The following is a 19191-nucleotide window of genomic DNA, read 5'->3' as shown; positions in this document are numbered from 1 at the left end:
TGGCTCTCTGACAGGTTGGGTCAGCTTCAAGGTGTGTGCGTACATTGGGTCTGCATGCAAGGCTCTCTGACAGCCTAGCTCAATTACAAGGTCAAAGCTACGTCCCAAATGAGTGTGTTTCTGTGGATCACTGTCCACAATGTATTAATCATTTAATAATCTCTTCTTTTTCATTTCTCCTCCTCTCTCTCTCCCCTCCCTACCTACCTATCCTCTACCCCTACATCTCTTACTCCCTCTCTCTTTCCCCCTCCTTCTCTCCCCCTCCCTCTCTCTCCCCCTGTCTCAGGTTGGCTACACGAATTGGGAAAGCGTCTGGGCACCCCTTATTTTGTATCTCCCCTGGCCACTCTGGCTCCTGATTTGCTGCACCCTGCAATCGTTGACTCACTCCATGCCAACAGCAGCCAATGGAATGTGTCCGGGTCGGAGCTGGCGGGGCGAGACTCGTGGAACTCCAGCCAGTGGAATGCCACGTGGATGGGGGCTGGGGTGGGGGTCAGGGTGGGTCAGGGTGGAGGGATGCTGGGTGGGGGTCCGTCAGTGAGGAGCTCCTACGTGACGTCTCTGTACTTCGCTCTGAGCAGTCTGACCAGCGTGGGCTTCGGAAACGTCTCAGCCAACACCGACTCAGAGAAGATCTTCTCCATCTGCACCATGCTCATAGGAGGTGAGTCCCTGGAGATACAACAGGAACATTATTGGTTAGTGAGAATGTCAGGTTTCAGTGGTGTCAGGGGATAGATAAACCATCTGCTGTGTGCCTCCTCTCCTGTCCCTCTCTGGTGTATTCTGTTTAGAACTAGACCACTGATTCTACAGCTATTCAACAATGCTATGGCATATTGTCATTAGCTAAGACATAACTGAGAGTCTCTCTCTCTCTCTCTCTCTCTCTCTCTCTCTCTCTCTCTCTCTCTCTCTCTCTCTCTCTCTCTCTCTCTCTCTCTCTCTCTCTCTCTCTCTCTCTCTCTCTCTCTCTCTCTCTCTCTCTCTCTCTCTCTCTCTCTCTCTCTCTCTCTCTCTCTCTCTCTCTCTCTCAAATGTCATTATGTGCAAATAGTTCAAGTACAAAAGGGAAAATAAATAAATATAAATATGGGTTGCAATTACACTTCACTGGTTGACCTTATCTTGTGGCAACAGGTTTTGTGGCAACAGGCAATATTGCTCCCGTGATGGCACACTGTGGTATTTCCCTCAATAGATATGATGGAAAAATGTGGTTTGTTTTCGAATCCTTTGTGGATCTGTGTAATCTGAGGGAAATATGTGCCTCTAATATGGTCATATATTTGGCAGGAGGTTACGAAATGCAGCTTAGTTTCCATCACATTTTGTGGGCAGTGTGCACATAGCCTGCCTTCTCGAGAGCCAGGTCTGCCTATGGAGGCCTTTCTCAATAGCAAGGCTATGCTCACTGAGTCTGTACATAGTCAAAGCTTTCGTTAAGTTTGGGTCAGTGGCAGTGGTCAGGTATTGTGCCACTGTGTACTCTCTGTTTAGGGACAAATAGCATTCTAGTTTGGAAAGAAATTTGTTTTTTGACAATTTTAATTATAACGCTGTATGTTTTATCCCCAACACCATCAATTTGTATAGCAGACCCTCATGCCAAATTGAGTCAGAAGCTTTTTTGAAATCAACAAAGCATGGGAAGACTTTGCCTTTGTTTGTCAATTTGGGTGTGTAGGGTGAATACGTGGTCTGTCGTACAATAATTTGTTAAACAGCCAATTTGACATTTGCTCAGTACATTGTTTTCACTGAGGAAATGTACAAGTCTGCTGTTAATGATAATACAGAGGATTTTCCCAAGGTTGCTGTTAACACGTATCCCTACGTAAGTTATCTCTAAAATGTTTCAAAATAAAACACCTGAAATATCACATTTACATAAGTATTCAGACCCTTTACTCAGTACTTTGTTGAAGCACCTTTGGCTGTGATTATTTTCGGCAGATACTCTCATGCTCTGTCAGGTTTGATGGGGAGCATTGCTGCACAGCTATTTTCAGGTCACTCCAGAGATGTTCGATCGGGTTCAAGTACAGGCTCTGGCTGGGCCACTCAAAGACATTCAGAAACTTGTCACAAAGCCACTCCTGCATACTCTTGGCTGTGTGCTTAGGGTCGTTGTCCTGTTGGAACGTGAACCTTCATCCTAGTCTGAGGTCCTGAGCGCTCTGGATCAAAGATCTCTCTGTACTTTGCTCTGTTCATCTTTAATCTTTCCCTCGATCCTGACTAGTCTCCATGTCACTGCCGCTGAAAAACATCCCCACAGCATGATGCTGCCACCACCATGCTTCACCTTAAGGATGATGCCAGGTTTCCTCCAGATGTGACGCTTGGCATTCAGGCCAAAGAGTTCAATCTTGGTTTCATCAGAACAGATAATCTTGTTTCTCATGGTCTGAGAGTCTTTAGGTGCCTTTTGACAAACTCCAAGCGGCCTGTCATGTTCCTTTTACTGAGGAGTGGCTTCTGTCTGGCCACTCTACCATAAAGGCCTGATTGGTGGAGTGCTGCAGAGATGGTTGTCCTTCTGGAAGTTTCTCCCATCTCCACAGAGGAACTCTGGAGCTCTGTCAGAGTGACCATCAGGTTCTTGGTCACCTCCGTGCAGCCAACTCTAGGAAGAGTCTTGGTGGTTTCAAACTTCTTCCATTTAAGAAAGATGGGAGCAGGTGGACACCAATCAAGTTGTAGAAACAACCTCATGGGTTGGTTTTTGGTCTGACATAAACTCTAATAAATTGTGGGACCTTGTATAGAAATTGTGGGACCTTGTATAGACAGGTGTGTGCCTTTCCAAATAATCTCCAATCAATTGAATTTACAACAGGTTGACTGCAATCAAGTTATAGAAACATCTCAAGGATGATCAATGGAAACAGGATGCACTTGAGCTCTATTTCAAGTCTCATGGTAAAGGGTCTGAATACTTGTTTTTATTTATAATGAATTTGCAAAAAAATCGAAAAACCTGTTTTCGCTTTGTCATTATGGGGTATTGTGTGTAGATTGCTGAGGATTTTTTTCCCTCAATTTAATCAATTTTAGAATAAGGCTGTAACGTAACAAAATGTGGAAAAAGTCAAGGGATATGAAAAGTTTGTACAAACCTACTCATTCCAGGGTTTTTCTTTATTTTTACTATTTTTTACATTTTAGAATAATAGTGAAGACATCACAACTATGAAATAACACATATGGACACATATGTAGTAACCAAAAAGTGTTAAACAAAACAAAGTAGATTTTAGATTCTTCAAAGTAGCTACCTTTTGCCTTGATGAAAGTTTTGCACAGTTTTTTTCATCTGTACAAACAATAGTACGCAAGTATAAACACCATGGGACCACGCAGCCGTCATACCACCAAGACGCGATCTGTCTCCTAGAGATGAACTTACTTTGGTGCAAATCAATCAAAGTGCAAATCAATCCCAGAACAACAACAAAGGACCTTGTGAAGATGCTAGGAAGAAGCCACTGCTCCAAAACCGCCATAAAAAAAGCCAGACTATGGTTTGCAACTGCACATGGGGACAAAGGTCGTACTTTTTGGAGAAATGTCCTCTGGTCTGATGAAACAAAAATAGAACTGTTTGGCCATAATGACCATCGTTATGTTTGGAGGAAAAAGGGGGAGGCTTTCAAGCCGAAGAACACCATCCCAACCGTGAAGCACGGGGGGGGGGGGGGGGGCAGCATCATGTTGTGTAGGTGCTTTGCTGCAGGAGTGACTGGTGCACTTCACAAAATAGATGGCATCATGAGGACGGAAAATGATGTGGATATCTTGAAGCAGCATCTCAAGACATCAGTCAGAAAGTTAAAGCTTGGTCGCAAATGGGTCTTCCAAATGGACAATGACTCCAAGCATACTTCCAAAGTTGTGGCAAAATGGCTCAAGGACAACAAGTCAAGATATTGGAGTGGCCATGACAAAGCCCTGACCTCAATCCCATAGAAAATGTGTGGGCAGAACTGAAAAAGCGTGTGCAAGCAAGGAGGCCTACAAACCTGACTCAGTTACACCAGCTCTGTCAGGAGGAATGTGCCAAAATTCACCCAACTTGTTGAGGGAAGCTTGTGGAAGGATACCCGAAATGTTTGACCCAAGTTAAACAATTTCAAGGCAATGCTACCAAATACTAATTGAGTGTATGTAAACTTCTGACCCACTGGGAATGTGATGAAAGAAATAAAACCTCAAATTAATCATTCTCTCTACAATTATTCAGACATTTCACATTCTTAAAATAAAGTGGTGATCCTAACTGACCTAAGACAGCGAATTTTTACTAGGATTAAATGTCAGGATTTGTGAAAAGCTGAGTTTAAATGTATTTGGCTAAGGTGTATGGAATCTTCCGACTTCAACTGTAGGTCCCCCAGTACCAGGTCCTTCAAATTGCTCATGGATGCTCTCTATGCCCCATAGTTTTAGTGAATGCAGGCTTAGACTACATCTCCCATGAGGCCACACCACAGAGAACAAGCACTTTCCTGGTCCCATTTTGGGATGATTAAATATGGAAACATTCTCCTCAGATTTAAAAACAGCAACGTTTTGGCAGTAAACTGCCTTTTCTAGGGCTTCTTGCAAATGGAACAACTGTCAATAATGTAACTAGAGAGTGGTGAATGTTTGCATGCCAAATGGCACCCCATTTCACATGGTACCCTATGGGCCCTGATCAAAAGTAGTTCACTATTTAGGAAATAGGGGGCCATTTGACATGCTGTACTTCCAGTCTAGTTCTTTTTTAGTTAGAGTGGGGCAGTAAAGGTCTGTTTCATGAGATAGAGATGTGGTGATTTTTAGGGTTAGGTGCATTGATGAGAGAGGACATATTCTCAGGCCACTTTAAAACCAAGTGTGGCAGCCACATAGACACACCCACACAACCCCCCCAGACACACAACACACAACCACATACACACATACAGTAAATCCTGCCCATTTTCTCATTAGAATATGTACAGTAAATATGTAAAAATAGGACATTTGCTTAACCTGCCCTGCCTGGAGAGTTGAGGTTTAAACACAGCCGCTCCAGTCCTATACTATAACGTAACTGTGACGATATGCCAGACAGATGGAGAGCATTGACAGAAACAGAGAGAGACAGCCTCACAGGGAGAAACAATAGGCATACACAACAACCTGTCTACCCAGAACCAGACTGTTACACAATAACAATGATGAAACCATCCAGGATCATTGGACCGGGATAATCACTGTCTGTCTAATAGTTCAAGGGAGAGTCTGGCCCGGTCCATGTGGCTGCTTCAATTGGCTCTAATAGTTAACAATCCATGTACACACACACTTCAACACCCTCGTTAGCGGCGCCTCCCTCAGACACACACCCTCACACTCAACCTCAATCACTGATGTAAACACACACACACACACACATTCTTGCAAACCCCCAAACAACCACCCACACAATCACACAGAGTCAAAGTGTTCTGTTCCATCAGTGCAGAGTGAGTGTGTGTGTGCAGCTCTCAGACTGCAGATCAGATCACTGTCAGACTGGAACCTCATCTCCTCTCCCCTCCGCAGTAGCTGTCAGCATGGAGAGAGAGAGAGAGAGAGAGAGAGAGAGAGAGAGAGAGAGAGAGAGAGAGAGAGAGAGAGAGAGACAGAGAGAGAGAGAGAGAGAGGGGATAAGAGGAGAGAGAGAGGGGAGAGGAGGAGAGAGAGAGAGAAGAGGAGAGAGAGAGGGGAGAGAGAGAGGAGGAGAGAGAGCGGAGAGGAGGAGAGAGAGGGGGGGAGAAAAATAGAGAGAGAGAGAGAGAGAGAGGGGAGAAGAGGAGAGAGAGAGGGGAGAGGAGGAGCAAGAGAGGGGAGAGGAGAGAGAGAGAGAGATGAGAAGAGGAGTGAGAGAGGGGAGAGGAGGAGAGAGAGAGAGGAGAAGAGGAGAGAGAGAGCGGAGAGGAGGAGAGAGAGTGGGGGAGAAAAATAGAGAGAGAAAGGGAGAGCGAGAGAGAGAAAGGGAGAGCGAGAGAGAAAGAGCGAGAGAGAGAGAAAGGGAGAGGGAGATGAGGTGGGAGAGGGGGTGTAAGAAAGGGGTGAGCCATAATCAGACACACAGAGAGAAGGAGAAGCTTTAATAAAGGAAATCTGAGGAAGACAGAGAGAGAGAGAGAGAGAGAGAGAGAGAGAGAGAGAGAGAGAGAGAGAGCAAAGCAGTGAGATTGGCACATCTCTATTTTGGCAGGGGTATGCTATTGAAATGCTGTGAGCAGTGAACCTCCTTTAAGTATGACTGACAGCTATTTTCCGAGCTTGGTACATAAGATTATTGTGCATCTAATATCTATATATCTGTCTATATGTGCAGTACATTCGGAAAGTATTCAGACCCCTTGACTTTTTCCACATTTTGCTACGTTACAACAGCCTCATTCTAAAGTGGATTAAATCGTTTTACCCCCTCATCAATCTACGCACAACGCCCCATAATGACGAAGCAAAAATAGGTTTTTGTTAAATGTATTAAAAATAAAAAACTTAAATATCATATTTACATAAGTATTCAGACCCTTTACTCAGTATTTTGTTGAAGCACCTTTGGCAGAGATTACAGCCTTGAGTCTTCTTGGGTATGACACTACAAGCTTGGCACGCCTGTATTTGGGGAGTTTCTCCCATTCTTCTCTGCAGATCCTCTGAAGCTCTGTCAGGTTGGATGGGGAGCGTCGTTGCACAGCTATTTTCAGGTCCAGGCTCTGGCTGGGCTACTCAAGGACATTCAGAGACTTGTCCCGAAGCCACTCCTGCGTTGTCTTGGCTGTGTGCTTAAGGTTGCTGTCCTGTTGGAAGGTGAACCTTCGCCCCAGTCTGAGGTCCTGAGCGTTCTGGAGCAGGTTTTCATCAAGAATCTCTCAGTACTTTTCTCCATTCATCTTTCCCTCGATCCTGACTAGTCTCCCAGTCCCTGCAGCTGAAAAACATCCCCACAGCATGATGCTACCACCACCATGCTTCACTGTGGATGGGGATGGTGTCAGGTTTCCTCCAGACGTGACGCTTGGCATTCAGGCCAAAGAGTTCAATCTTGGTTTCATCAGACCAGAGAATCTTGTTTCTCATGGTCTGAGTCTTTAGGTGCCTTTTGGAAAACTCCAAGTGGGCTGTCATGTGACTTTTACTGAGGAGTGTCTTCCATCTGGCCACTCTACCTTAAAGGCCTGATCGGTGAAGTGCTGCAGAGTAGAAGAGCATTGGTGGTTCCGAATGTCTCCATTTAAGAATGATGGAGGCCACTGTGTTGTTGGGGAGCTTTAATGCTACAAAAATGTTTTGGTGCCCTTCCCCAGATCTGTGCCTCGACACAATCCTGTCTTGGAGCTCTACGGGCAATTCCTTCGACTTCCTGGCTTGGTTTTTGCTCTGACATGTACTGTCAACTGTGGGACCTTATAGACAGGTGTGTGCCTTTCCAAATCATGTCCAATCAACTGAATTTACCACAGGGTGGACTCCAAACAAGTTGTAGAAACATCTCAAGGATGATCAATGGAAACAGGATGCACATGAGCTACATTTCGAGCAAAGGGTCTGAATACTTATGTAAATAAGGTATCTGTTTTTTTTATTTTTTTTATAAATCAGTTTTTTTTCTTTGTCATTATGTGTATTATGTGTAGATTAATGAGGGAAAAATGTGTTTATCCCCTTCCCCTTTTCCATTTTTGGAAAATGGAAGGGGGTCTGAATACTTTCCGAATGCACTGTATATGAAACTGTTTTCTGTTTCTATTGTTATGTATTAATATAATACTGATTCTGTATTTGAACACACACACACACAGATATACACACACACACACACACACAGATACACACACACACACACACATACATACACAGATACACACACACACACACAGATACACACACACACACACATACATACACAGATACACACACACACACCCAGATACACACACACACACACACACACAGATACACACACACACACACACACACACACACAGAGATACATACATACATACACAGATACACACACACACACACAAACATTAACCGGTCCTTGTCCCTCTGCCTCCAGCCCTGATGCATGCGGTGGTGTTTGGTAACGTGACCGCCATCATTCAGAGGATGTACTCTCGGCGCTCCCTCTACCACACCCGTACCAAGGACCTGAAGGACTTCATCAGGGTCCACCGCCTGCCCAAAGCCCTGGAGCAACGCATGCTGGAGTGCTTCCAGACCACCTGGTCCGTCAACAACGGCATCGACGTCAGTGAGGTGGGTTAGAACAACAGAAGTCTCTCACTGTCACTCACGCCTTGCTCTCACTGTCACTCACGCCTTGCTCTCACTGTCACTCACGCCTTGCTCTCACTGTCACTCACGCCTTGCTCTCACTGTCACTCACGCCTTGCTCTCACTGTCACTCACGCCTTGCTCTCACTGTCTCTCTCTGTCACTCACGCCTTGCTCTCACTGTCACTCACGCCTTGCTCTCACTGTTTCTCATGTCTATGCTCTCACTGTCTCAAACGTCTATGCTCTCACTGACTCTCACACCTTCACTCTCACTCTCACTGTCTCTTCTCTTTCCCCTCTCTCTCTCGCCTCGATCTTTCTTCTCTCTCTCAATCTCGCTCTTCTCTATCTCTTCTCTCTCTCTCTTCTCTTTCGCTCTCTTCTTTCGCTCTGTCTTGTTTTCTTTCAAATGCTGCTGTTGGTTCCTCCTGTGTTGATTCTTCTGTCAGTTCTTTTCTCAAGTCCTATCACTTGTTTTGCTTCTCATCCCCCTGTGCCACCTCTTCAACTTTCCATCTCATCTGTCAATCCTCTCTGTCCCAACTCAATCGCTCATATTTGATTCCCTTTCTCATTTTGCTTCACTAGTTGTTGAAGGACTTCCCAGATGAGCTGAGGGCAGACATCGCCATGCACCTGAACAAAGAGCTGCTGCAGCTGCCGCTGTTTGAGTCGGCCAGTAGGGGGTGTCTGCGCTCCCTGTCCCTCATCATCAAGACGTCGTTCTGCGCCCCGGGGGAGTATCTCATCCGCCAGGGAGACGCCCTGCAGGCCATCTACTTTGTCTGCTCTGGGTCCATGGAGGTGCTGAAGGACAACACTGTGCTGGCTATACTGGGTAAGGAAACCAGTCACACACACACGCACACACACATGCACACACACACACACACATGTCGTTGGAAAAGTCATTCATGGCCACGTAATGAAATAACAAATTAACTTTCAAGTACCCTGACCTACACACACATGCACAGACACACGTGCACAGACATACGTGCACAGACACACGTGCACAGACATACGTGCACACACACACGTACAGACATACGTGCACAGACATACGTGCACACACACATACACACACACACATGCACAAACACACATGCACAGACATACGTGCACAGACACACGTGCACAGACACACGTGCACACACAAAGTTGAGTGTGTGACAGACTGACAAAGGATCATTTCCCAGTAGACTGGCCGAGGTGACGTTCTCTCAGACAGACCTGGAGACTGGCCCAGTAGACTGGCCGAGGTGACGTTCACTCAGACAGACCTGGAGACTGGCCCAGTAGACTGGCCGAGGTGACGTTCACTCAGACAGACCTGGAGACTGGCCCAGTAGACTGGCCGAGGTGACGTTCACTCAGACAGACCTGGAGCCTGGCCCAGTAGACTGGCCGAGGTGACGTTCAGACAGACAGACCTGGAGACTGGCCCAGTAGACTGGCCCAGTAGACTGGCCGAGGTGACGTTCACTCAGACAGACCTGGAGACTGGCCCAGTAGACTGGCCAAGGTGACGTTCAGACAGACAGACCTGGAGACTGGCCCAGTAGACTGGCCCAGTAGACTGGCCGAGGTGACGTTCACTCAGACAGACCTGGAGACTGGCCCAGTAGACTGGCCCAGTAGACTGGCCGAGGTGACGTTCACTCAGACAGACATGGAGACTGGCCCAGTAGACTGGCCGAGGTGACGTTCACTCAGACAGACCTGGAGACTGGGAGGAAAACTAGCTGATGTGGAAACTAGGAACATGAAGGAGGGGAGAGAAGGAGGAAAAAGAGAAGGAAAGGCTAGAGATGTTCTGTTAGATTCAAGTAAGAGAGATAAGAGAACAAAAAGAACCACAAAAAAATGGAAAAAACAAACATGTGACTGAATAAAATAACATCACATAGACAGGAATCAGTATCTGCTTCCCCTCCCACGGCCTCCCCTCCCACGGCTTAACCTCCCACGGCTTCACCTCCCACGGCTTCACCTCCCACGTCCTCCCTCCCACGGCCTCCCCTTCCACGGCCTCCCCTTCCACGGCTTTACCTCCCACGGCTTCCCCTCCCACGGCTTTCCCTCCCACGTCCTCCCCTCCCACGGCTTCACCTCCCACGGCTTCACCTCCCACGGCTTCCCCTCCCACGGCTTCCCCTCCCACGGCTTTACCTCCCACGGCCTCCCCTCCCACGGCTTCCCCTCCCACGGCTTTACCTCCCACGGCTTAACCTCCCACGGCTTCCCCTCCCACGGCTTCCCCTCCCACGGCTTAACCTCCCACGTCCTCCCCTCCCACGGCTTTACCTCCCACGGCCTCCCCTCCCACGGCTTCCCCTCCCACGGCTTCCCCTCCCACGGCCTCCCCTCCCACGGCTTCCCCTCCCACGGCATAACCTCCCACGGCTTTACCTCCCACGGCTTAACCTCCCACGTCCTCCCCTCCCACGGCTTCCCCTCCCACGGCTTCCCCTCCCACGGCTTCCCCTCCCACGGCTTAACCTCCCACGTCCTCCCCTCCCACGGCTTCCCCTCCCACGGCTTCCCCTCCCACGGCTTTACCTCCCACGGCTTAACCTCCCACGGCTTCACCTCCCACGGCTTTACCTCCCACGTCCTCCCCTCCCACGGCTTTACCTCCCACGGCTTAACCTCCCACGGCCGCCCCTCCCACGTCCTCCCCTCCAACGGCTTTACCTCCCACGGCTTCACCTCCAACGGCTTTACCTCCCACATCCTCCCCTCCCACGGCTTTACCTCCCACGGCTTCACCTCCCACGGCCGCCCCTCCCACGTCCTCCCCTCCCACGGCCTCCCCTCCCACGGCTTCCCCGCCCAAGGCTCCCCCTCCCACGGCTTCACCTCCCACGGCTTCACCTCCCACGGCTTAACCTCCCACGGCTTAACCTCCCACGGCTTCACCTCCCACGGCTTTACCTCCCACGGCTTTACCTCCTACGGCTTCCCCTCCCACGTCCTCCCCTCCCACGGCTTTACCTCCCACGGCTTTACCTCCTACGGCTTCCCCTCCCACGTCCACCCCTCCCAAGTCCTTCCCTCCCACGGCTTAACCTCCCACGGCTTAACCTCCCACGGCTTAACCTCCCACGGCTTAACCTCCCACAGCTTAACCTCCCACGGCTTAACCTCCCACGGCCTCCCCTCCCACGGCTTAACCTCCCACGGCTTAACCTCCCACGGCTTAACCTTCCACGGCTTTACCTTCCACGGCTTAACCTCCCACGGCCTCCCCTCCCACGGCTTAACCTCCCACGGCTTTACCTTCCACGGCTTGGCAGATTTGAACACTGATTAATGGCTAAATTGGAAAACAGTGTCTGTACAGTAACATGCTATACATGATGTCAGAGCTCAGTGTCTGTACAGTAACATGCTATACATGACATCAGTGTCTGTACAGTAACATGCTATACATGATGTCAGAGCTCAGTGTCTGTACAGTAACATGCTATACATGACATCAGTGTCTGTACAGTAACACAGTAACATGCTATACATGACATCAGTGGCTGTACAGTAACACAGTAACATGCTATACATGACATCAGTGTCTGTACAGTAACATGCTATACATGATGTCAGAGCTCAGTGTCTGTACAGTAACATGCTATACATGACATCAGTGTCTGTACAGTAACACAGTAACATGCTATACATGACATCAGTGTCTGTACAGTAACATGCTATAGATGACATCAGAGCTCAGTGTCTGTACAGTAACACAGTAACATGCTATACATGACGTCAGTGTCTGTACAGTAACACAGTAACATGCTATACATGACATCAGTGTCTGTACAGTAACATGCTATAGATGACATCAGAGCTCAGTGTCTGTACAGTAACACAGTAACATGCTATACATGACGTCAGTGTCTGTACAGTAACATGCTATACATGACATCAGAGCTCAGTGTCTGTACAGTAACATGCTATACATGACATCAGTGTCTGTACAGTAACATGCTATAGATGACATCAGAGCTCAGTGTCTGTACAGTAACACAGTAACATGCTATACATGACATCAGTGTCTGTACAGTAACACAGTAACATGCTATACATGACATCAGTGTCTGTACAGTAACATGCTATACATGACATCAGAGCTCAGTGTCTGTACAGTAACATGCTATACATGACATCAGTGTCTGTACAGTAACATGCTATAGATGACATCAGAGCTCAGTGTCTGTACAGTAACACAGTAACATGCTATACATGACATCAGTGTCTGTACAGTAACACAGTAACATGCTATACATGACGTCAGTGTCTGTACAGTAACACAGTAACATGCTATACATGACATCCGTGTCTGTACAGTAACATGCTATAGATGACATCAGAGCTCAGTGTCTGTACAGTAACACAGTAACATGCTATACATGACGTCAGTGTCTGTACAGTAACATGCTATACATGACATCAGAGCTCAGTGGCTGTACAGTAACATGCTATACATGACGTCAGAGCTCAGTGGCTGTACAGTAACATGCTATACATGACGTCAGAGCTCAGTGTCTGTACAGTAACATGCTATACATGACATCAGAGCTCAGTGGCTGTACAGTAACATGCTATACATGACGTCAGAGCTCAGTGGCTGTACAGTAACATGCTATACATGACATCAGAGCTCAGTGGCTGTACAGTAACATGCTATACATGACGTCAGAGCTCAGTGGCTGTACAGTAACATGCTATACATGATGTCAGAGCTCAGTGGCTGTACAGTAACATGCTATACATGACGTCAGAGCTCAGTGGCTGTACAGTAACATGACGTCAGAGCTCAGTCTCCACTTCACAGCTCTCTGTGGGTTTTGACTGACACTTGAGCAACTTTTGTAAATGTTTTGTTGTCTGAGTGAGGGAAAAGCTGTAAATTAATGTTTTGTTGTCTGAGTGAGGGAAAAGCTGTAGATTAATGTTTTGTTGTCTGAGTGAGGGAAAAGCTGTAGATTAATGTTTTGTTGTCTGAGTGAGGGAAAGACTGTAAATGAATGTTTTGTTGTTTGAGTGAGGGAAAGACTGTAGATTACAAGGACTCAATGTATTTAGCAAAATGAGAAGATTAGAATGAATACCGGTTTGATGTCATAAAAGCAAGCCAAGCACCCAGGAGTCCAAATGTGCACTTCACATTTCCATATTATAAAACTCATGTGATATACAGTGTGAAGGTTCATGATCACTATGTCTGATGTATAGTTACAGGATGACATGGCGTTATACCCTGGGTTGTCCTGAACAGAAAGAGACCATGTTGGTTGTACTGTGAAGTATCTGAATGCACTCATGATTCAATACTATGCAACCAAAATTACCATCTGCTTCTCTGAACTGCCTGGTGAAAGAATAACACTGTAAGATGTTGTTTTATAACCTAGCCAGTCATGTTGGCAAGAGAACGAGCTTTCAAATGATGCCCACCTGACCCAGATTGTGATTTATAATGGCCCGTTTTTGGATTGCGTAAACAGCAACAGTAATTGTGTGATTGCAGGGCTGTGTTCCAAAGAATACAACCACAACTACGCTTGCTCTAGTTCCTCAATGGCACCGACAGGAGAGCTCAAAAAAGCACCTTATAGTTTGAGTCATAAAAGTGCATTGAAATTGAGTAGGTACTGTGCACACTTTGGAGAGGTGTGGAAACACCCGTTTCCACAAAACATCACACAAACCATTGTCAGATCATTCTTATCATGTTACTGATTGTATCCAGAGTATTTTCAGATTTCGTTATCAACAAATGTGGCGATAAGTACAGTAACTGTAAAATGCACCAAATCAACGGTGTAATGTTTTGGATTCAGTCCTGTCAGGTGAACTGTTGTCCTCACCTTTCCTCTAATCATTTCTCATAATCCCCAAACTGTTCCCTTTTAATTGCTGCCATGGTTTTGCATATGCTTTCCATAATTGTTCAATTAAGCCCTATCCATATAGGCCAGTTCTCACATGTGTAAGGAGTTAAGGTGATATTGTGTGTAAATCTCTCTCTATGCTACAGCGTCAGACAGATAGAAGTAGGTCTGAAACACTGGGCTGGTAGATATATGTATGTACTGCTGACTGCTCTGCTGTGACATGTGAAGACATTCAAATAACACACACACACAGTCACACACAGTCACACACAGTCACACACAGTCGCACACAGGGACAGGGTTGAGGCTGCGGCTATCTTCCTTCCTCCAAACATGGCTACCACAGTGCCTGACAGCCCTTAACTGCTGCTCTACACAACTATCCAACAGTCACACAACTATAGAACACACACACACACACACACACACACACACACACACACACACACACACAACATGTAGAATCCACACACACAAACTCAACATGTAGAATCCACACACACAAACTCAACATGTAGAATCCACACACACAAACTCAACACCTATATAAGACTCACAGGCTTAGTGTCTCACACACACACATACAGGCTCAATCAATACATTTTCCCCCCACATTTTTTCTGTTTAGCTTGTGAATTATGCACAGTAATCCTCCTACCTCCAGAGAGAAGAGCCACCTATCCTTCCTGTCCCTGTAGACACACGTTATATCAGACCCCACACACAGTCTTCTTATCTAACCAACCACACATCACACACACAGTCTTCTTATCTAACCACACATGACACACAGCTTATAGAACCACATAACTTCTCCGTTAAGACTGCAATGTGCTGTACATACACATGCAGTATGCAGTAGACTGGAAATATGTTTCTGCCACACTCTGCTCTCTAAAGAACACCAGCAAAATGAAGGGGTACCATGCATCACTTGAAACTCCTTCACCAGGGATACTCAAATCAGGGCTCAAAGGTTAGCAGTGCTGCTGCTGGTGTTCTTCTTTCCCTGGAAGTGAAACCTGAATCAGTCCCTGATTAGAGGGGAAGGGTTGGAATCCGGCAGTGCTGCGGGCCTCGAGGCCCTGCTCCTCACCTCAATGTTACAGTAAAAAACATGTTTCCATTTTTAATGATCTTAAAAGTGGTACATGTGGGACATCATCACATCACATGAGGAAACTATTTTGATGCTAACTGCTAGCGTGCTGGACTTCATTACACTGGACGTTTATCATTACACTGGACCTCCATCATTACACTGGACTTCCATCATTATACTGGACCTCCATCATTACACTGGACCTCCATCATTACACTGGACCTTTATCATTACACTGGACCTCCATCATTATACTGGACCTCCATCATTATACTGGACCTCCATCATTACACTGGACCTCCATCATTATACTGGACCTCCATCATTACACTGGACCTTTATCATTACACTGGACCTCCATCATTATACTGGACCTCCATCATTATACTGGACCTCCATCATTATACTGGACCTCCATCATTATACTGGACCTCCATCATTACACTGGACCTTTATCATTACACTGGACCTCCATCATTATACTGGACCTCCATCATTATACTGGACCTCCATCATTATACTGGACCTCCATCATTATACTGGACCTCCATCATTACACTGGACCTTTATCATTACACTGGACCTCCATCATTACACTGGACCTCCATCATTATACTGGACCTCCATCATTACACTGGACTTCCATCATTACACTGGACCTCCATCATTACACTGGACCTCCATCATTACACTGGACCTCCATCATTATACTGGACCTCCATCATTATACTGGACCTCCATCATTATACTGGACCTCCATCATTATACTGGACCTCCATCATTACACTGGACCTGTATCATTACACTGGACCTCCATCATTATACTGGACCTCCATCATTATACTGGACCTCCATCATTACACTGGACCTCCATCATTACACTGGACGTTTATCATTACACTGGACCTTTATCATTACACTGGACCTCCATCATTATACTGGACCTCCATCATTATACTGGACCTCCATCATTATACTGGACCTCCATCATTATACTGGACCTCCATCATTACACTGGATCTTTATCATTACAAGGACCTCCATCATTATACTGGACCTCCATCATTATACTGGACCTCCATCATTATACTGGACCTCCATCATTATACTGGACCTCCATCATTACACTGGACCTTTATCATTACACTGGACCTCCATCATTACACTGGACCTCCATCATTACACTGGACCTCCATCATTACACTGGACCTCCATCATTACACTGGACCTCCATCATTACACTGGACCTCCATCATTACACTGGACCTCCATCATTACACTGGACCTCCATCATTACACTGGACCTTTATCATTACACTGGACCTCCATCATTACACTGGACCTCCATCATTATACTGGACCTCCATCATTACACTGGACCTCCATCATTACACTGGACCTTTATCATTACACTGGACCTCCATCATTACACTGGACTTCCATCATTACACTGTACCTCCATCATTACACTGGACCTCCATCATTACACTGGACCTTTATCATTACACTGGACCTCCATCATTACACTGGACCTTTATCATTACACTGGACCTCCATCATTACACTGGACCTCCATCATTACACTGGACCTCCATCATTACACTGGACCTCCATCATTACACTGGACCTTTATCATTACACTGGACCTCCATCATTATACTGGACCTCCATCATTATACTGGACCTCCATCATTATACTGGACCTCCATCATTATACTGGACCTCCATCATTATACTGGACCTCCATCATTACACTGGACCTTTATCATTACACTGGACCTCCATCATTACACTGGACCTCCATCATTATACTGGACCTCCATCATTACACTGGACTTCCATCATTACACTGGACCTCCATCATTATACTGGACCTCCATCATTACACTGGACCTCCATCATTATACTGGACCTCCAGCATTATACTGGACCTCCATCATTATACTGGACCTCCATCATTATACTGGACCTCCATCATTACACTGGACCTTTATCATTACACTGGACCTCCATCATTATACTGGACCTCCATCATTATACTGGACCTCCATCATTACACTGGACCTCCATCATTACACTGGACGTTTATCATTACACTGGACCTTTATCATTACACTGGACCTCCATCATTATACTGGACCTCCATCATTATACTGGACCTCCATCATTACACTGGACCTTTATCATTACACTGGACCTCCATCATTATACTGGACCTCCATCATTATACTGGACCTCCATCATTATACTGGACCTCCATCATTATACTGGAACTCCATCATTATACTGGACCTCCATAATTACACTGGACCTTTATCATTACACTGGACCTCCATCATTATACTGGACCTCCATCATTACACTGGACCTCCATCATTATACTGGACCTCCATCATTATATTGGACCTCCATCATTACACTGGACCTTTATCATTACACTGGACCTCCATCATTATACTGGACCTCCATCATTATACTGGACCTCCATCATTACACTGGACCTCCATCATTATACTGGACCTCCATCATTACACTGGACCTTTATCATTACACTGGACCTCCATCATTATACTGGACCTCCATCATTATACTGGACCTCCATCATTATACTGGACCTCCATCATTATACTGGACCTCCATCATTACACTGGACCTTTATCATTACACTGGACCTCCATCATTATACTGGACCTCCATCATTATACTGGACCTCCATCATTATACTGGACCTCCATCATTATACTGGACCTCCATCATTACACTGGACCTTTATCATTACACTGGACCTCCATCATTACACTGGACCTCCATCATTATACTGGACCTCCATCATTACACTGGACTTCCATCATTACACTGGACCTCCATCATTATACTGGACCTCCATCATTACACTGGACCTCCATCATTATACTGGACCTCCATCATTATACTGGACCTCCATCATTATACTGGACCTCCATCATTATACTGGACCTCCATCATTACACTGGACCTTTATCATTACACTGGACCTCCATCATTATACTGGACCTCCATCATTATACTGGACCTCCATCATTACACTGGACCTCCATCATTACACTGGACGTTTATCATTACACTGGACCTTTATCATTACACTGGACCTCCATCATTATACTGGACCTCCATCATTATACTGGACCTCCATCATTATACTGGACCTCCATCATTATACTGGACCTCCATCATTACACTGGATCTTTATCATTACAAGGACCTCCATCATTATACTGGACCTCCATCATTATACTGGACCTCCATCATTATACTGGACCTCCATCATTATACTGGACCTCCATCATTACACTGGACCTTTATCATTACACTGGACCTCCATCATTACACTGGACCTCCATCATTACACTGGACCTCCATCATTACACTGGACCTCCATCATTACACTGGACCTCCATCATTACACTGGACCTCCATCATTATACTGGACCTCCATCATTACACTGGACCTCCATCATTACACTGGACCTCCATCATTACACTGGACCTCCATCATTACACTGGACCTTTATCATTACACTGGACCTCCATCATTACACTGGACCTCCATCATTATACTGGACCTCCATCATTACACTGGACCTCCATCATTACACTGGACCTTTATCATTACACTGGACCTCCAGCATTACACTGGACTTCCATCATTACACTGTACCTCCATCATTACACTGGACCTCCATCATTACACTGGACCTTTATCATTACACTGGACCTCCATCATTACACTGGACCTTTATCATTACACTGGACCTCCATCATTACACTGGACCTCCATCATTACACTGGACCTCCATCATTACACTGGACCTTTATCATTACACTGGACCTCCA

At 46.1% G+C, this 19191-nt stretch overlaps 1 protein-coding gene across 1 annotated transcript in view; it reads left to right on the top strand.

Moving 5' to 3' along the window:
* Positions 1-19191, top strand: part of LOC139380891 (voltage-gated delayed rectifier potassium channel KCNH8-like) — a 187192-nt gene that overhangs the window by 136888 nt on the left and 31113 nt on the right. Inside the window, exons 8-10 of the mRNA XM_071124042.1 lie at positions 290-670; positions 8099-8298; positions 8908-9157. Of these exons, the coding sequence (XP_070980143.1) occupies positions 290-670; positions 8099-8298; positions 8908-9157 (831 nt within the window). The remainder of the gene's footprint in view (positions 1-289; positions 671-8098; positions 8299-8907; positions 9158-19191) is intronic.

This window comes from Oncorhynchus clarkii, chromosome 22 (assembly GCF_045791955.1).
Source record: "Oncorhynchus clarkii lewisi isolate Uvic-CL-2024 chromosome 22, UVic_Ocla_1.0, whole genome shotgun sequence".
In the NCBI taxonomy this organism is placed as follows: domain Eukaryota; kingdom Metazoa; phylum Chordata; class Actinopteri; order Salmoniformes; family Salmonidae; genus Oncorhynchus; species Oncorhynchus clarkii.
This window is presented reverse-complemented; position numbering and strand designations above follow the sequence as displayed.